The 21113-nt window shown below is 44.1% G+C and overlaps 1 protein-coding gene across 1 annotated transcript; it reads left to right on the plus strand.

Moving 5' to 3' along the window:
* Window positions 1-2391: 2391 nt before the first annotated feature.
* LOC306733357 (neurabin-2-like) lies at window positions 2392-20619 on the plus strand (the record flags this gene model as incomplete). The annotated part of the gene is made up of 10 exons (XM_079214580.1): window positions 2392-3816; window positions 11849-11981; window positions 13888-14008; window positions 14306-14410; window positions 16434-16566; window positions 18013-18165; window positions 18272-18325; window positions 18416-18645; window positions 18735-18831; window positions 20445-20619. The coding sequence occupies 10 exons, from the start codon at window positions 2392-2394 to the stop codon at window positions 20493-20495; spliced, it is 2502 nt and encodes an 833-aa protein (XP_079070706.1). The 3' UTR covers window positions 20496-20619.
* Between the last annotated feature and the right edge of the window lie 494 nt (window positions 20620-21113).

The following is a 21113-nucleotide window of genomic DNA, read 5'->3' on the forward strand; positions in this document are numbered from 1 at the left end:
GCGTTTTCCACTATTGGCCTGTAGTAATGTATACATTTATAATCAATAATGCAGGTGAGGAAATTTCTGGTTGTTTTCAACTTTTTCTTAAACTGTTATTCCATGTTACTTCTCATTTTAAATAAAGATTGTGGGAACATTAAATATGATTTATAGATCCCTCGTATGCAGGGAAATTGAAGTGTGCAGTAAAATAATGGAAGTACAGATGTGAAAACTAACCGTAACTTCATTAATTTATGTATTTATTAAATTTGAGCTGTTTTATATGTTGTCTTAATAAAATACTTATACGGCACAGGAGATATTAACTACATGCAAGAACATCCAGGCACAAAACATCACGGCTAAGTGACAAAATCAGGAAATTGCAATATATGATTTTAACAGATTGCAGAATTAAGTGTTTGTGTTATGAACCAGGGGGAAAAACTGTTTCTAAATCTATTTATTATATTATAATATACTATTTATTATATTATGGACTGACTCCAGACCAGGGCAGATACTCACCAACACTTTTCCTGTGAAAGCTAGCTAGGTGTCACTACTGCCTTCCTGAAAAGTGATGCACATCCTGTTTGACAGCACTTCCGTCTTTTCAGGCAACACTCCTGCAGTTGTGTCCTTCAGACTAGACCTCCAACTGCTGTGAGATGAAGTAGACAACGTGATGAAAGACAACGTGGAAGGACAGTTGTGACATTACAGCTCTCATGTTGTTCTCAGTGTGTGAAACAGCAGCAGCAATGTGTCGTGGCCTTGCACATAAATCAGCCCCCATACCCCCAAAATGAATAAATCTGAAAGCGAGATGGCGTGGGAAGATTCAAAACCCAAAAGGGAAACGCTTTGTCTTCCCTCAGTGATAATGTTTAGTGTATCTTTCAGCACAGATGCAGAATGCAGGAAGCTACAATGTGTCCTGCAAAATGTGTCATTGGCCACGGAGGTTTGACGTGACTGAGGACTGACTGGGTCCTAAAGCCAGTCGTGTTATCTGACAGCCACCTTGTTAAATGTAATAATAATGTGTATGTGTCAGAAGACGTTTCAAGGGCTGCTGGGTTATGAACCATGCTATGAGTTAGTCCCATCAATTTCTCGGAACAGAGTTTTTATAGGTTTTTTATTATTTGTTTATGTGTGTAGAATTACGCTTGCTATCATATGACATGAAGAAGTATTGCTGTTGTTGGGTGTTTTACAATATCCATATGGGCAATCATTTTACTTTTATTTGACCATATAGCTACACATCAACATTTGAACCATTGAGCTGTTTCAATTTGAACCATCTGACCTTAGTTAACCTACACATTCACTTTGACTTATTGCAACCATTATTTGTTATTACTAACTAACATAATACAACTGTTTATTCTTCTTAGACAAAGTTACTTCACCTGCTTTGTCTACCACTTTTAGTTCATGTTTTTAGCTGTTATTCCTTCATTTTTAGTTGTTTCAACCATGTATTCACCACTTTTAGTTCATGTTTTGAACACAAGTTACGTTACTACGACTAACTGTTTTACTTCTGTTTGCTTGCTAACTCGTTTCCAGGTGCGCTCAATTTACACATATGGTTCATATTGTGTTTATTAAATCGTAATTTCTACTATTTTTCTCCATTAGTTATTAAACTAGGCCTACATTCATATTTCCATGTAACAGTTACCCACTTTACTTCTATTGATTTAGTAAATGTCATATGTAAGAAGTGAAACAATAGCCTTCCCATCACTCACTCCAACACATTATGGTTAATACACTTCTAATAAGCATCGAAAATTAGGATTATATGCAGTAAATCGCCCAGAACAGACGGCCATGCTCTTCCACTCACACACACAAACACACGCTACAGAAAATAACGGGCACTAGGACCCAGCGGCTCCCTCCTCCATGCACCAGCACTCTGCCGCTGCGAGAGGAGAACCAGAAATCTGCAGCTCACAGAGTGAAGAGATCAAAATGATGCTGCCTGTAAAAAGGGATTAAACGTAAGCAATCTGTCGTCAGCTGCGGTAAACCCACGGCTCATTGCCGTTCTACTTTTCTGTGCAAATCATTTTATTTTTTTTGAAATGACTAATGCAATTATCCGTGTGGGTTAAGGGGCTTTTTGCATTGTAGTAACTGCACGGCAGCTAATGACAGATGCATCGTGCTTCACTTTCTCCGTTGCATTGGACGGTGGGTTGCAGCGGCTGCACGCAGGCCTTTAATACGATCTGTTGTTTTTGTTTCTCCCCATCTGCCGGTCTAGTCTGGGCGCCACCTCGCTCGGATCGGCTGCCGGTTGGAGAGGACCGATTTTGGCACCGGGTCGTTGTAGAAAAAGGAGACATGCCGTCGCTGAGCATCCGTTGCGACGCTTGACTGACCATGATGAAGACCGAATCCACATCCAAGAGCACCGGCTCTGGCTCCACGCTCAGGAGCCCATCCCCGCACCGGAACGCGTACGAAGCGGGGATGCAGGCCCTGAAGCCCGTCAGAGACAACGCCGCCAACGGGGGCCTGCAGGACGGCCCCCGGGGCCGCAGGTACGGCTCCAACGTGCACCGTATCAAGAACATGTTCCAGCAGATGCAGACCACGTCCCCGGCGGATGCGGAGGGAGAGGAATGCGCCAGGAACCCCGAGAAATCGGTGCGCCTCTCCCTCCCCAGAGCCGGGAGCCTGAACGAGAACGTGGACCACAGCGCGTTGCTGAAGCTGGGATCCACCGTCTCCGAGCGCGTGAGCAAATTCGACATCACCAAACCGGAGAACGGGCACCCGCGGGCCTCGTCGCCCAGCTACTCCAAGCTGCAGGAGACCCGCCGCATCTTCGAGCAGCAGCAGGAGGAGAGGCAGCAGCAGCAGGATGAGGAGGAGAGGCAGCAGGAGGAGATACAGCAGCAGGAGGAGGAGGAGAGGCAGGAGGAGGAGGAGAGGCAGCAGCAGCAGCAGCACGAGAAGCTGGCCACCACCAGGGTCCTGCTGAAGACCGACAAGGCCTCGGGCTTCCAGGACGGCAGGTTGGACGTGATGGCTCGCTTCAACGGCAGCACGGAGTCCCTGGACAGCCTGGACGCCAGCGAGGCCGTGTCCCCGACGGTCAGCCAGCTCAGCGCCGTGTTTGAGCGGGCGGCCGAGCTCCGGAACAACCTCCACCGCCTCTCCTCCACCCCGCCGCTGCCCTCCCGGGGGGTCAGCGCCAAGGTGGGTGTGTTGAACTCCAAAATAATCACAAAGAGGGTTTGTGCCTTTGCAGCGGGCAACCCGGAGGAAGATATGAGCAATCAGGTGGGCCTGGAGGGGCCTCCAAGGGGCCCCAGGGGCAGGATGGCCACTCCATCTGAAAGCTTTAACGGGGGCCAAAGCCCTCCGGATACCGAACTGTACGGCACGGCAGGAGAGCCACACGAGCAGCGGGAAAAGACGGTGTCCGACGCAGGTGTCGAGGTCAAACCTGAGGAACACTTTGGGGCCAAGGGGCCCGACAGCACAACACTGCAAGGTGACATCCGCATCTCTGTGGAGAACGGAGACGCCGCTGCCCAGAAGCAGAGCTCTCCAAAGGGTGGCGGGATGGACGAAGGAGACCGGACTCTCAGAGAGGACCAGTCGGGGCGCGACTCTGTGGATATCAGTGCCTACAGCGCGGTGGGGGAGGACTTTGGAGGAAGCCAGGTGGACGAGGAGGAAGAGGAGGTCGATGACAGCTACGAGGCCGAGTCCAGCTGTGCGGAGATCTCCGGGTTGCCTGTGGAGGAGGACCCGCCTCCTTCCAGGAAGATCCGCTTCAGCACAGAGGCCATCAAGGTGAGGAAGAACTCATGGAGTTCATATTAAACCGTAGCTAGTACACCCAGAGCTTTGTCCAATTAGACTGAGGTGCTGATTTGCGATCATGTCCATATTGTGGTATGTGTTGCGAGGCGAGTTCATTTTGACCTTAAAGCTTATCTACCGCGGTACAGACACAGTCAGCACCAGTGTCAGCTGTTTTAATGAACTCACTCTGCCTCTGCCCGTGTCAGAAGGATGCTGACATTTTAATTTCACCCTGTTTCAACACGGGGCTTTGCACACACATCCCTCCCACGGTAGCCAGTTGCTAATGGACGGTCCTGCATTCCTACTGTGCAGCTGACACGGGCCCCCAAAAGGATCTGCGATGTAGATACTGATCTGAAACGCAGAGGGAGCCGCTTCTGTAAATAATTGCTGGGGGGAGGAGGAGGAGGAACAAAGAGGCCTGGATAATTAGTCCTGTTTTTAGAGAAGTGGACACTCTGCTGCTGCGGTGGCCAATGAAAGGTCGGCGGACAGTCTATGGGGAGCTGGGTGAGGAATGGAGTGTTTGTGTGTGTGTGAGAAAGAGGGAGGACGTGAGAAAAGGAACACTCTTGGATCAGTGAGATGAGAGAGGAGGAGGAAGAGGAGGAGGAGGAGGAGGTAGAGTTGATTTAAAGTGTCTCTGTGTCTGGGGGTTGTGTAATGATCTGGAGAGGAGCATCAGATATCCTCAGTCTCGCTGCTGCTCTGCCTCGAGGTCTGAGGCGTTCAGAGACTCTGCCAGCCGAAGTGGGCACGGAGGCTGCACATCACACACATTCCCTCACGCACAAAGCCATTTCAGTGACGAAGGGCTCCTGTGCCATATCATGAGCAGTCAAGTCCAAAGTTGCTCTTGCTCTCTTGTCATGGATGCACATTGGGGGGCAGCGCCGAGTCACTCAGGCTTGATCTTTCAATATTATTTATAGGTTCTGTTGTTTTTTTACACAAACTTTTAACGTCAACACTTTTTGCAACAATCCTCATATGTGTCTCTTGGGTCAAGAGAGAGCTGTAGACTTTAAATAAGGAGTTCAACATTTTAATATATATGCTTATTTGTTTCCTTGCCAGAAGATTGAGACAAGTGTATTGTAATTATGAAGCTACAGCCAAAAGCCGGCTAGCTTAGCTTAGCACAATGGCTGGAAACAGGGGGAAACAGCTAGCCTGGCCTCGTCCAAAGGGAAGAAGATCTGTCAGTGTCTCTAACCGTCGAGGTGCATTTCCTTGAACTGGTCCGTTTTAATATCTAACTAGCTAAAATGATAGTTATGGTAAAGTGGTTCCACTGTGCGGCAAATGGTGGTGGCAACGCAAGGAATGTATGAAGGCTGAGGGGGAGAAACAGATGTAAACAAGGATATACACGCTACAGGTTAGAACATATTTAAAAAAAGTCAGCTTTGGCCTCAAGGACACAAACAATGTTCACATTTTAAATAATTACTCTCCCTCTAAATAATATCAGTATTTTAAACTGGTATTAAGAAAAATAAGAAGCGTAGCCTATGATGTATTTATATGCAGTAATTTCTATTAATGTGTTTGTGGTAATTATACACATCTACTGTATATGTAGGAGGCCAATATTAGGCTCCGATATCCACCCAACCTGGATGGAAGCAAACTGTTTCTGCCATGTCGAAAAATCCCATGATATGATCCCATATAAATTAGGCCTGCACTCAGTACGTCCATCCCACAGTTGTAAAGCAGGAAGAAAGGGACAAAAGCAGACGTCTATCACATTATTTTATCCTCATGAGATCAACGATGGATAGCAGGAGGAAGCATTATATGCAGCGTTTTTAAAGAAGTCACAACTCGTGAGCTTTGATAAAAAAAAAAACAAAGGCTGAATTTGGTTGCGTCCCTGCAGCCATCATCGGAGAATAACCTCCTACTGAGTCCTTTCACACTGTATGAGTGTGGCCTTTGTTATGGAGATGGATGCAGGGGTGGATGAGAGTTGAGGAGGGAGGGAGGGTGTCGAGGTCAAATGGGAGGGGCGTTATTATGCTGCTCAAATGTCATGTAACGGCCAGGCCTCGAAATCCACAGTGTCAGTTGGTTTCTCTTCCAAACAGGAAGTGCCCATTTTTAGCACATATTTCTCCTCGGTGCAACAATTCAGCTTTCGGCCATAATGTTGTGGTGATGGCGGTTGGACGTCTGGACGCGTGCTTTTTTTTTCTTTGTCCCCGTTTTACACCACACAGTCCTGTCTGTCTGTCTGTCTGTCTGTCTGTCTGTCTCTGTCCTCTGGCGGAAAAAATAGCAGTTCTGCTGCTTTGGGTATAGAGTTCACACTCGAGCCTTTGTTTTGCTCCTCCTGACACTCTTTCTCTCGCTCCCTCTTTTCTCCCTTTCGCTCTTTGTCACCAGTCTCCTACTGTTAGTAAAAATAGCAGCATTGTTGTCGTCACAGACCTGCCTCGCTTTTCAGGGCTGCGTCGTCCTTGTTCGAACACAGGGAGCTGCCTCAATATGTCTGATCTATTCGGTTTCGCTCGTTTGTTTTTAGCTTCGTTCTGTATCAGTCGATATCAATACCAGTAGTTCATGATGTAGCCTACTGTGATTTTTTTAAAATGATTTATCCTATTGTTGGAGCAAAGCTTTAAAAAAAAGAAAGAAAAAGAAGAAGCGTAAAATAAGATAATCTCCACTGGATTTGTGCTGTGTGGCCTCCAAACCAGAATAATCAGATTTACTTTTCATGCTCCAGAATCACCTAGCCTACTCTTACTCTTTCGTATTTTTTAAATCTCCCATCACACACTCACACACACTTTCCCGTGGATTTCTGCTGCCTACGCAAGTCCTCCCAGCCTGCTCCAAGAACACCTTTGATTTGGTTTCGCACTGTATCATTAACACAAACAAACTGTTCTCATATTATAATAAACCGAGAGTGTTGGATTTGACAAACACAGGAGGAGGAATTGCATTTTTTTAATCTGCTGCCACAAAATTGCAAAAATGGAGAGCGCCCCAAAACGCAACCTATGGCGGTTTGTGTTTACCGCTGCGGTCAGACCAGGAGGGATTGCCCAGGGAGAGTTAATACATCACCACATGTCAAGTTATCCTCAAACTGTCGACTACTTAGACTGCAGTATTTCATACGGGGCATTACTCACAACCAGGAGGGGTGAGAGACCAGGTCCCTCTGCCCCACCTCTCGGCCCTGCAGGGGTGGTGGGTGGCACCTCGCTCCGGTTACTCGCTCATGTTGTCTCAGTGCGCTTTTGTCTTTTCCAACCTGTCAAGCTAAAAAACAAAAACAGTTTGGATGCATCTTACTGACGTCTTTCAAGATAAGGCTGATATAAAAAAAACACACTCTGTCTGTGACACTTCAGCCCATTTGTTCCTATTGGAGATGTAAGTCTTTCAAATATATAGTTTTATAATAAAAATAATTAAAAAAAGACTATATTATTCCCTTTAACAGCTGGGCCTGTAGTTTGTGGCAAACGTTACTCAAGCTTGAGTAAATATTGCATTTGTTTTGGGCTCAAAATAAACTGCAGCATCTGCTTTCAGCGTAATGAAGGAGGTCACCTGGTGTGGCTCACTCATGATTGTTTTTGATTTTTTTGGGACAATACCGGATAAGAGATGAACTAGAAACTATAAGGCTTTGGTTCTTTGTACATTTTTCAATGGATTTGGTGACAATAGGAAAAATACAGGACATCATCATCCCGATCCTTTAAAATGACAGCAACACAAGAAAAAAGTAAAAGGGGAAAGAATACAAACACATATGCTAAATAGATTGTATTGTATTAAATACAAAACAAATATATATCTTTTGATTTTCTAGATCTGAGTACATAGATTGTGACTGTGCGAAGCAAAATAGCATGTAAATATACAAGATATTAAGTCTAGAAAAATATATAGAATACAGTTAAATAAATCAAATACTTTATTAGGGCTGTACGGGGACTCACTGCACTCAAACTAGATGTAACTAATTGTTTATGTGTATATGCATGCAGATAAATTATAATAATAATGTAACTAATATGAAATGATCAACATAATGTTGTGTAGTTGCTGTTCCCTCGGTGCTACTCGGTCCCCCGTCGCTGGCTTTATTCTCGTGCTGCCGTGTTTCTCCTCGGGGTCAGCGAGCGCTAAGCCTAAACACGACTGCTGACCACCGGCTGGCCTGCCAAAAACAGGCTCTGGTGCCATGCAACCGTTGCCATGACAAACCTACGATATCCATTTCATTGGCTGGAGGAGAGTCGTCCTCGGGGACCACATCCTTATTTTCTGTCTGCGTGTTGCACATCTGGGATCTGGATTAACCCTCAATTTAAGGAGGATTTAGAGGCAATTACCTGCCACTTCTGGACTTATTTAACCTTCGGCGGGTTGGGAGAGCACTTCATAATGGTGTAATTAAACTGTTAAGTGGAAAAGTGCTGTTTCTGGTCTGCATATGCTTAACTTTGACAGCTTCATAAAGCGTCCCGCAAGCATTCTGACCCCGAGAAAAGGGAATAATTGCACCAACGAGGCACCATATCTGACGTTGTGAATGCTAATCGTGTTTAAGGTAGAAATGGAGAGTGGCAGCCAAACATGGTTGACATAATAGCCGGAGCACTGTGAGTAATACGAATGATGGAAAGTCGGCTGCTACAGAATGTGGAGAGACGGAGTGGAAACGCACTATTTCTGTTGCGTAAAAAAAAAACAACGGCACCGCCTCCACACATCCCATTGGCTGAATCCAAAATTAGACCTGTTTTTGGAGAGTGAAGAGGGAAAGAAGTTGACATGCTGCTGCGGGCAGCGGGGGAAGGGGAGGGCACTGACTCCAGTAGTTAAAACCACCACAGTGTTGCCCAATCGCATGGCAGCCAGAGGGCCGTCGAGATGTAACCACACAGCAGGAGAGCCTCCGGAGCAGCTCTGTCATTTAGCCACGTCTCTGTCCCGACATTGACAAAATGGGAGCTGTGACTGGTTATTTTTACTCCTTTGCAGTCCCAAGTGGGTGCTCTGGACAGACACAAACACACGCTGGTGAGCTAACTGCCCACAGAGCTTTTGTAGGACATCCCAGGCGGCTGATAGCGGAGGGAGGGAGGGAGTTTCCTGGCCATCTGTTAGCTTCTCTGACCTACTATCTGCCACAACTGGAACGGCGTCCTCCTCCAGCACCGCCCACCCACCCCCCATCACCCTGCCTTTAATCCCAATGTTTGTCTTCCAAAGATAGCCACCTCATCTACTACTCTGCCTACTTGGGTGAGGTCGGGCTGAGCGGTTGCGTCGTGTAGGATCTTCATCGTCTGTCATGCCCGTGTGTGGGATCCCGGCTCAGACGAGAGGAAGGGAAGTGAAAGAGTGAATTCAGTATCCGAGAGGGTGTTTTTGTTGTTTTCCCAGTGCCACGTTAAACGCTGCTGAACCTTCGTGTGTGATCTTCCTTCGCATCGTGGCCGTAAAATGAGGGCACCACAAGCCACCAGCTGGGGCCTCTTGATCCCTAAAGTCAAGGGGTGAAGCAGGGCCACGTGACAGCGTCACAATGGGCACGCAGGCTTGGACTGCACTGTTGTTGTTTTACGTCCTGTTTACTTAGGATGCAAACAGTGTATTTTGTGTGTCTGTAATCCACATTCTGCTAATCCCTCTAAATACGAAGGTAACCTAGATCAAAAGCCGGTAGACTTCAGCGCTGCTCCCGCGCTATCTGTCATCTGCAGTGTGGTTGGGTTCAATTTGATTCACTTAGTACATAGTGTACCTAATTATATTTCGCATGATAGATACATCACATTTGTTCTGTTTAATTGTTCAGTCTGTAAAATGTAAAAAATAAAAATAGATTAAATGCTCATCATTTTACAGATCCCTCAAATTGCTTGTTTCGTCAGATCAACAGTTGATCAATAAATACATAAATAATAATTCCTATCAGTTAAAACGTCTAAATACGGCATTGAGAGCATATCCATGATTCAGAGTCTGGGCAACACCACAAAAGGGAAAAAGTCTCTTTCCAAAAATGGAAAACTGGTCCTTTTTATTTTTCTTCTTCGTCTGTACACTAATCAATCAACTGATTAAAGGATTAAAAAGAAAATCTTTGTTTATTTAATGTGACAAAATCCCTGCATTAAAAGAATGCTTTAGAATAAAGAATCCCAGATAAACTTTAAAGCAGCGTGTAATCTTCATCACATTTTAAACCGCTTTCTTATGAGTAGGTGAGGCTTTAAAGGAGGAGGAGAAGCCTGTACAGTATTCAATGAGGCATGAAAATGCAAGGATCCTGAACACATCTGAGAGAGGAGGTTGCTGCTTACATTTTCAAAGGCGCTGTCACAACTGACAGGCTCTTTACTGTGGGGTTTCCAGGGAGACGGGGCCCATGCGACTGAAGGGTTAGCATCGAAGCTACGGGCCGCTAACTTTGCAACACAGATGGACAAACTAAACAGCTGAGGGAGAGAGAGAGAAGTGAGAGAAAGTAAACAAAGACTCAAGAAGAAGAAGAAGAAGACACAAAAAACAAACGTGTTGAAATGTCGCCTCGCAGGAAGCGAATGATTGTGAGGAGAAAAGTTGAGAATGGAGTTAGAATAAATTAAAGAATGTGTGAAGAGAGAAGGTCCGGCACTGAACTAGTGCGGCTAGTGGAGCATGCAGCGTGGCGCATGCATAATCGTCTTGGAAGACTCTGTGTGTGTGTGTGTGTGTGTGTGTGTGTGTGTGTGTGTGAGCAGCAGCTGCAGAAGGCCTCCATTAGCATGCTGGATGTGGTTATGTAAACTGTCATGCTGGTGGCCCAGAGTGAATGTGTGGAAACAGAGGCCTCTGTCTTATTGAGAGCAACTTCAGCGGTTGTGATCGATTGTGTTTGATACGCATTACCGCTGTAAAAACGCTACAGCTCGGGGGGCCTCACGGCTATCTCAGTTGAAGTGGTCGATACTTTTGAATTGCATTATGTGCGCATTTACACCGGCGGTCAGTTTTTTTTATTTTTTACTAAAACCATGTATCCAGCTTGTCTGTGTCAGCTGCATACAAGCTACAAGCTCTGAGCGCCTGGTGATGATATCTAGAGTATTATAGCATTTCTTCACCCGGCCCCCGTTATTATCATATCAATCTTTCCATTTTTATCAGCGTAAAAGGGTACATATTACAGGCACTAAACTGAAAAAAATGATTAAATATACGAACAAATATTCTGAAAGGAACACTGCAGTTTAGTTTGCTGTGGATTTGGTTTTGATCACACATGGTGAACCCACAATCAGCACTCTCTTTACACCTGTTGAAACACACGGGCACACAAGTGATTACACATGTACCACGCTCCCCAGGGTGCACAGGAAGTGGTGTGTTTTCTGTTTTCGTTAGCAGTTACTATATTTGGAGCGCATGCTAGAAGAACTATGTAGAAGCACAAAACGGTGATAAGCCACAATGGCGGTAAAGAAAAAGAAGCGTCATCTCTCCAGTCTGCAAGTAGCAGAAACTCTCAGGAGCCTCTGGGCTCACACTGACTGACCTTTAGACAGACAAGCAACACCGCAGAGAGGATCCGTTATCACCAGAGAGGGGACTCATTTGAAGGAATAGTTTGACATCTTGTATGCTGAATATAAAGCGACAGCCAGGATACAGTTAGCTTAGCTTAGCACAAAGACTGAAACGCTAGCCAGCTTCTGTCCAAACCACAAATTGTTGCTTTCACACTTAAGTTTCTGAACAGATGACACGTGTTAATCAACAACCTTCTTAGGTTGTGTTAGGTTGTGTTTTAAACCTTTGGACAGAGGCTAGCTGTTTCCCTCCACTGGCAGTCTTTGTGCTAAGCTAAGCTAACCGTCCCATCGTCGTAGCTTCATATTTGACAGATACGAGAGTGGTATTATTCTTCTCATCTAACTCTCTGCAAATAAAACAACAAAACTGCCTTCCACAGTCTTGAGCAAAGACATTTAAGTGTCTCTGTTTCCCCTTCCAGGTGTTTGCCACCTACCCCAACGAGGACTACGACCGGCGCAATGAAGACGTGGATCCCATGGCGGCGTCTGCAGAGTACGAGCTGGAGAAGAGGGTGGAGAGGCTGGACCTGTTCCCCGTGGAGCTGGAGAAAGGTACAGAACATTACCGAGTTGTCCTTTCTCATTGTGCACGGTATTTGAAGAATTCAAAGCATTTATTTCAACCCGCTTGGGGCACCGGGTGGGTGGCTTGCATAAAATTGGGAGCAAAATTGAGAACAAGAAATCCCACATTCACAGAAAGGTATTTGAGAATGAATTTTTGTTTTTTCCCACCGGACAGTTTAATCTCGGCTTTCTGTCTCTCTTTGAAGGCAAATGAAAAAGAAAAAAATACCACATTCTTTATTACTTATGTAAAAAGGCCTTCAGTGCCCATCAACTGCTTTCTGCCAACATCCCTGTTTCCCCCAGAGAGCCACACTTCCCTCAACATCCCTTTAACATTATAGTGCATTAATTTATTTATAGACCACTATATTTAGAATTGTGTATGGGGCAGGTAACACAGGATACCATATGTGACCATGTTCTAAATGATCTGCTGTCTATATTATAAAACTATATGAATCCCAAAGGAGATTAGTCAAAGATTACAAAAGAAGTGGAAATTTGTTTACCTCAGGCAGGAAATCTGGGTGTTATCCCTTATGTAACTTTCACAACTTTTACATACAAAGAGGTTAACTGAAAAAGTGTTTTTATGATTTATAAAATCCCAAGGATGCAAAGAAGCGTGTGCAGGCTTTTTATTTGTATTTTTACAAATATAAATCCATTAAAGCAACATGCACATTGCTGCTCCCAGTTCTTTTTTTATGTGCAAAGAAAACATCTCACATCCCTCCTGATCCTTGTATAGCCTCCAGTTGGTCTCAAGGCTGATTTAAGATCCTGCTAATACTTCAGAAATCCTTTCATGGACTTGCTCTTGACTCTGTGGCTGATGTGCTGCAAAAAAATGCTGCATCATTTCCTGGTAGACCCTCCTTCTTATTCACAGACTATCTCTGCTCACTGTACCCAAAAAACAAACAGGCAAATACCTGCTGTGAAGCTGCATTCTGCAGTGTTTGTTGTGAAACAGATTCTCCCGCCAGATCTGAGAACAACACTTCTTAGCCTGGCTCATGGTTTAAAACGGCTGTGTACACTTATGCTTCATTATAAATTATAATTACGTTTTTAACCTACTTATTTTTTCTTGCATTTAAAGCTGTCTGCTCTTTTTTCCTTTTTTTTTTAGTCGTAACACTTTAAGCATTTCTAATCCTGTGGGATAAACAGATACTCGATGAAAGTCTATAGTAGGGCTTTTAGTCGTTTATTTCACTTATCGGTCGTTTTGGTCTTAGTTGACTTTTTTTTGCTCAATGACTTATTCCAAGTAAATTATGAGCATCTCTGGTAAACACCAGCCTTAAAGTGCTGCTTTTCTGTGATTCTTTGTGGAGAAACTAAGTTTTACACATCTATTGATTAAATAAATTAGTCGACAGTTATTACAGTGTTAGTCAAGGACATTGTATTTCTACAAGATGAGTTAATTAAGATATTTCGACTTCGAGGATCGCTGAACGGCACCCGCTTTGTGTTATTCCGCTAATTGACAGCTGTTGGCAGTAGTGGGCAAATGCAGTAATGAGCCGACAAAGCAGTCACGGCGAGCGAGCAATCATGGATGTAAACAATACAATGTTTCATGAGGAAGGAAGTGCATTGTACCGGCCTCCAGGACACACACACACACACACACACAATGCATTTTGGTGAGTAACACTAAAAAGAGAAGAGCTCTGCTCTTTTGCTTACTTACTCATCCAAATTGATCCCGATCACAAGCGCGAGGACACGGACGTGGAATCAAAGACGCGCTTTCCCGCCCACGGAGAGTTGTAGCATGACGGCATAACACATCAAACTGACCCAAAGCTGTTAAACGTACATGACAGTGACAGCATGGTAACAGCTGTTGTGGTATTTCTACACTCTCCTTCAGACGGCGAGGGCCTGGGCATCAGTATCATCGGGATGGGTGCTGGGGCTGACATGGGCCTGGAGAAGCTGGGCATCTTTGTCAAGACAGTCACGGATGGAGGAGCAGCACACAAGGATACCAGGTATGTTAGTTCATGTTAAATTGGATTATCCTGATTATTCTTCTGTTAAAAGACACTAAAAAAAGACCTTTTTGCTTTTTAAACCATGTGTCAAACTGAGGCTAGTAGTTTTACCTCCAGGAGTGGACGCTTCATTGTCCCACTTGTCTCTCTGATTCCTGGCAACTCCAGATGGGTCTCGCTGCCAAGAGCGAGGGCTTATAAATGGAGTGTGGCTTGTGTGGGCTTCAGTGTTAAAAACGATGAGTGAAGTCCACACTGTGAGTCCTGAACGTCTCTCTTAACTGCCTTCCCCAGGATCCAGGTGAACGATCTGATTGTGGAGGTGGACGGGACCAGTTTGGTGGGAGTCACCCAGAACTTTGCCGCCTCCGTACTCAGGAACACCTTAGGAACTGTCAAGTAAGAGTTCTCCGAAATGTCCTGGTTTTATTACTGTTGCTTTGATGCGCTTTCATGCCGAGAAAAACTAATCATCCAGCACCAGTGTAGAGTTTGTGAGCCATACCACCACTCGATATCTTAACTAATATCATGCTATCTAACATACTTCATACGTCATTTAGTGCCGTCATTAGATTCAAATTGCTGTTGTTTTTTTGCCTAATAGCTAAAATACCTGAAAAACTTAAATGGAATATTTCTGATTTTTTTAATTTTTATTTGTGAGTGATCTTGTGGGTGTTTGTGTCTGTCCAGAGCACCCACTTGGGACTGTACGCTATATTTACAATATTTTCACTGCTTTACCTCGTCGTCAGGCAGCCCTCTCCGAATTGAAACTGAAGCCGTTACATCCATCCATGATCTCTTCAACGCCACAAGACTTTCCATTGACAAAGTCAGTCATTTTACCTCACAGAACAAGGACGTTTCTGGTTTACCGCTGCCACGGTTGGTTAGTTTTTGTGTGTAGTTGTGTGACTATGGTGAATGCAAACTAAGTCCATCAAACACCAAAGTCACACAACCTAACACAACCAAACTAACGGATCGAGGCAGCGGTAGACCCGCAACTCCTGTGTTCTGCGAGGAAAAATGACTGTTCTGTCAATGGAGTCTTCCGGCTTCAGCTCCTGTCAGAAAGGGCTGTCTGGTGGCGAATTAAAGCCTTAAGAATGTGCTAAATATAGCGTAATCTTAAACTTGTGAACAAGTTTTACCTGCTAAACGTCAACATGTTAGCATGCTAGCTATCTAGTTAGCTTATTTCTACCGTAGCCACCTAGCTTTGTGCCTCAGTGGTGACCAGGACATTCGTCTTGCTACACTCAGTTGCCCCCGCTCGCCGTGACAGCTGCATTCTTGCTTGAGGAGACGGTTTCCTCTTGATAAATACCCACCGCCAGTCTGGACTGACTTCTACCACATCCTGCTCATTCAGCTCAGCAGACTGCAGATTTATATCTCAGCTCTCCCGGGGTCGTGATTACACCCTTCAGTGTTGCGAGGCTCCTCTCTGAGACATCCTGAAAGAGGTTCCGAGAACCACGGTAAAAAACACTGTTATCAGGAACAAATACACTTGGCATCAGAAGTATAACTCTGAAATGCCAGCAGGATATTTGTAGCCGAGCTCTTTGGCGTTTTGGTGGAGCTGACGTGCCCCTTTTGTAATCTAAGCTCATTCATAATTCAGGGTTTGGTGGGCAGGGTGATTGTTAGTGTTGTGTGACTTGTGAAGATCAGAGACCTCCACATATAGCTCATACATTATGGATCTGCTGCAGTGATGGCGAAGGGCACGAGAGCTCAGACCTATTCATCAAAAAAAAACTAAAACCACGTCAGGCAGACAAATAGATAGGGGGCAGGAAGTGCGTTTGTGGGCATTTAATTAGCCGTTAGTGCCGCAGACATTTAAAAGGCTGCAGCGGCCGGTTTAATAACCGTCTGCAGCTTCGTCGTGATTTACTATGTTTTCATTCCCGTTCACTGGTTACACGGTAGCTGTAATTGAACGTAGACTTGTGAGCCTCAATCAGGAAACATATAGTGCCTATGATGAACTGTACACTGAGCTGAAGGAGAGGCAGGGTTTGATTTTAATCATAGAAGAGGCCAAATCCCACAGAGACAGCCTTTGTTCGGCTCCAAACAGGAAGACGCGTTCTGTCATCAGAGAGCCAGCACATTCCTGACCACATTAATACATTAAACTATACCAACTCCAGAGGTTTTATTGGATGTGAAAAAACACTTTCTTGGTCCGTTTAGAGCCGGTATTCGAGTGGACAAGAGTGAAAAAAAAAAATATATATAAATGTATTATTTAGCATGCACGTGCAGTATCATACCAAATCACACGAAGGGCTATTTCAGTTCAGCTGGCCACTTGGATTCATGATATTTTCATTGGATTCATGATATTTTCATTGGATTCATGATATTTTCATTGGATTCATGATATTTTTCCAAAACACAGGTTTGTGATCGGGCGAGAAAAGCCGGGAGAGCAGAGCGAGGTGGCCCAGCTCATCCAGCAGACCCTGGAGCAGGAGCGCTGGCAGAGGGAGATGATGGAGCAGCGCTACAACCAGTACATGGACGAGCAAGAGGTGAGGATTTTGTTCAGCAACCCTCTGACACGAGGAGAGCTGGTGTAGGCAGAAGTGAAGGTGCATGCACACTCGCACACATGCTACCATGTTCAACGCTCTTAAAATTGATTAAATAGCAGATTCAGGCTTCCTGTTTAAAAAATTCTTACAAGAGAATGGAAATACGAAACATGTCTCGTCAATAGGTAGAGAGGATCCATTCCGGCGTGTCTGCAGGTCCTTAAAAAGTCTCAAACTGTCTTAAATTCCACGTTAAGGTCATTATATAAACAGTTATTTCGCTCTTATTTTCAACATAAACATTTTATCAAATCTGTTTTTGTCAAAATGAGTCAAATGCTCCTGCAGCAGCGTCAACATATAACACACTTACTTGTCATATTTATCTGAAAAGGGAAATCGCCCCATTGCAAAATTGCTATGTGGAAGAAAGTAATGGCGCCTTGCTATCTAACCTAAAGACAACTGTTTCTACCTAAAACTGTTTGCTACCAAATGTGTAGCATGATGTTTACCTGCTATGCTTGTTTAAATATACAAAATAGGGGATTTGTCAGAAAATTTGTCTTCAATTTCATTCAAATCTGTCAAAACCTTCAAAATAACGCATGAAATGTAAACCTGTCTCTGCAATTCCCTGCTTTAGAGAATATATTCTGAATGCATTCACCAACATTTAAAGTCATCAAGTAATCAACAAAAACACCACAAAAGTGGAAGACATTTTCATCCTGTTCAGGCACAAAATACTTCCTTAAAAAAATGGATGTTTTGCTCCGCGTGTCCTTGGTTCCCCTTTAGGATTATGAACAGAAGTGACCGTCTCTGGTGTGACTGTGGTGTTGGTGCACCACTATTGTGTCCAGCTTGTCGTATCAGTCCGATCAAACGATAAGCTCAGCGCCGAAACGGGGTCAGATCAGGATGTCTCAAATGTGTTGCCCTCGGATGTCCATGTTAATCTCACGTGTCTCGTTTTTAGTTTTACGTACACAGAGCAAAAAGAACAAACCACGGGTGTAGTTTTATTATGACAACAGAGAGGAAGTTGCCACATTCATGCAGTGTGATGGCAGGTGGTTCTTGAAAAGCATTAGGTTGTATAATGGAAGGCAGTCTGCTTTTAGGAGCTCTACGCCATCTAGTGGTCATTTGGTGTCACAGCAAATACACATGTGTTTTTAAAGACGACACTAAATCACTATATAACTTTGTTTTCCTGTTTTATGTGATGTTTCATTCAAATATGTATCAATAAATGTGCACAAGTGTTAACTTTACCTCCTGCGAAAGAAAATCGTACTATTACAAACACGATGGATGTTTGAACAAATTACACAAAATTCAGCAGCCGAGATGCGACGTTGGCGAACCGGCCCTTTAAATGTAGCGTAGCTGTTTCTGCCCCGTTGAACGGGTTCCTAACCTGGACCTCCCCCGCAGGGCGGTGAATACGGCACAGACGAGGAAGAAGACGAGGATGAGGAGGTCAGTCCGGCGTATCCCAGCGCCATCGAGGTGTTCGACTTGGCGGAGAACGAGGACATGTCGCCCCTGGAGACGGACCCTGAGAAACTGGCACATAAATACAAAGAGGTGAGAAGTGAACTCCTTAATTGGAGCATTTTTCTGTCTAATCCCAGCTTGTTTCCTTTAGTGTGCCTGTTGGTAATTAAAACGGTCATCTCTCTTTGCTGTAAAGCTCCAAATAAAGCACGCTGTGACTCAAGCTGAGATCCAACAGCTGAAAAGAAAGGTAGGTTAAATGATCATGTTTAATAAGTACGTATCCTTTTGTAAGATGAAGCATTGACGTCTTCTTTTAAAACGTCGCCCGTCTCTCCAGCTGCACCACGCGGAGCAGGAGAAGCAGCGCTGGCGTATGGACAAGGCCCAGCTGGAGCAGACCCTGCAGGAGAACAAGGAGCGCATGGAGAAGCTGGAGGGCTACTGGATGGAGGCTCAGAGCCTGTGCCAGGCGGTGGACGAGCACCTGAAGGAGACGCAGTCGCAGTATCAGGCCCTGGAGCGCAAGTACAGCAAAGCCAAACGCCTGATCAAGGAGTACCAGCAGAAGTGAGGCCGCATTGCACACGGGCGCTCAAAGGGTTGATTCATTGATCACATCTGGGTTACACAGTCTGACACTCTGCGTCCGCCAACAGGGAGATCGAGTACCTGAAGAAGGAGACCCAGCGCTGTGCACAAGTTGGAGCTGAGGCCTCTCTTCTCAAAGAGGAGTCTGGGCAACTTCAGGAGCAGGTACGGGGGTGACCTTCATATCGGCATCATAAATAGCATCATATAGGCATCATATAGACATCATATAAGGCATAATATAGGCATCATATAGGCATCACATAGGCATCATATAAGGCATAATATAGGCATCACATAGGCATCATATAAGGCATAATATAGGCATCATATAGGCATCACATGAGGCATAATATAGGCATCATGTAGGCATCACATAAGGCATCATATATACATCATATAAGGCATGATATAGACATCATATAGGCATCATATAGGCATCATATATACATCATATAGGCATCATATAAGGCATCATATAAGGCATAATATAGACATCATATAGGCATCATATAGGCATCATATATACATCATATAGGCATCATATAAGGCATCATATAAGGCATAATATAGACATCATATAGGCATCATATAAGGCATAATATAGACATCATATAAGGCATCATATAAGGCATAATATAGGCATCATATAGGCATCATATAGGCATCATATAAGGCATCATATATACGTCATATAGGCATCATATAAGGCATCATATATACATCATATAGGCATCATATAAGGCATCATATAAGGCATCAGATAGACATCACATAGACATCATATAGGCATCAGATAGACATCATATAGGCATCACATAAGGCAGCAGTTGGTCCATTGTTTTTGACTGTACCGTCATTAAGGGTGGCCCGTTCCAGTTTGAGTTGCAAAGAAATGTTTAATTGCTTGGTTTGAGGCTGTGTTTACAGCATTTATGAGAACAATTTGGCTCAAAACTGCTGAGTCTTGTGGTCTTCATACAAACAAAAGAGAGAATTACAAAAAAAGAGACTCAGACTGGAGTCTGGATTTTAAATGTTTCTGTTTCACACCATTGCAGATCTGTACAGACTGTGGGAAAAATGTGAAAGAATGCAAACGTCTCAGTCTGTGTTGGACTTTTGCCTGCACTTTTGTGCAGAATGAGACATGATGAGTCATATACATGTACTGTATATGTATATATGTATATATATATATATATATAGTTGTGACAGATTTAGCGTCTAAACTAGCTCCGGTACATATCATCTTCTCATTGCATTCTCACATGGAGACGTGACACTTTGGCAGCATCAACATACCCAGCAATCACCATTAGAAATAAATAAATAATTTAATAGAATACCCTCAATGCACAGCCTTTTTCCACCAACTCTTACGCCATAGAAGAAGACAATCAAAGGGCAGTTTTTTATTTAATTTTTAAGGCACAGCTGGCCCACTTTATACAAACCAAACCATACATATTTATTTCAATGCAGTGAAACCTCAGGAGGACCATATTTAGTCAGAATGTTGCGTCCCGACGTGACTCACGCTGCAGCATATGGGGGATGATATTTTTAATGAAGTGTGTGTGTGTGTGTATATGTGTGTGTCTGTGTGGTTTGCCAACAATTTGAGGACACTTCACGTCATTTTATTATCAGACGAGGCATTTTCTGACCGATCAAACCATATTAATGTGTGTTGATTAAACGTGACTGCATCTCTCTCTCTCTTTCTCTCTCTCTCTCTCTCTCTCTCTCTCTCTCTCTCTCTCTCTGTCCTCCAGGTGGCTGACCTGGAGTGCCGGGTGGAGGAGCTGAAATCCGAACCTTTATAAAAATGAAAAGCCTTTTGTCCGCTGAAGCAGAGCTTCACTCGCCGAAGGAGAAGATGGTGTTATTGTTCCTGACCTGCAGGGTATTTCCTCGTTGCCACCTTGAGCTTGGTTTCCGGTCGCATACTGTATATGTGTCCTCCGGCTCCGTGTTTCAACCACTTAACCCTTTTAACCATGTTTTTCTGTTACCATTTATGGGATTGTGAAGAACGGTTTTATCATCACAAATACAGACTCTGTTGAGCTCTAGATGTACTGTTCCTTTTCAGTATTTAATCCCTTAATTTGTGGGTTTGTGACAGACCAGGCTGTTGCTTTTAATTGCCAAAAAAAAAATCCCTTTCTTTCTTTTGCCTCGTTTTGTGACCTTTTTTTTGTTTTTTTTTGTACAGATGTGATACTGTGTGGTTTAACAATCAGTTTGGTTTGTAAAATTTTTTAATATGTGTATAACATTTAACATAATATAAACTAATGAGATTGAGGGTTGTTGTATATTTTATGTGATGTAAATTGGATGGAGATTGCACTGAAGAAGACATCAACAAGGTGCTTCACTGGAACGGAGGAAGAAACTATGTTTTAAAGGCGTCTTCGAGATAGTAGAAACTGTAACCC

The sequence above is a fragment of the Taurulus bubalis genome, assembly GCF_910589615.1.
Source record: "Taurulus bubalis genome assembly, chromosome: 2".
In the NCBI taxonomy this organism is placed as follows: Eukaryota; Metazoa; Chordata; class Actinopteri; order Perciformes; family Cottidae; genus Taurulus; species Taurulus bubalis.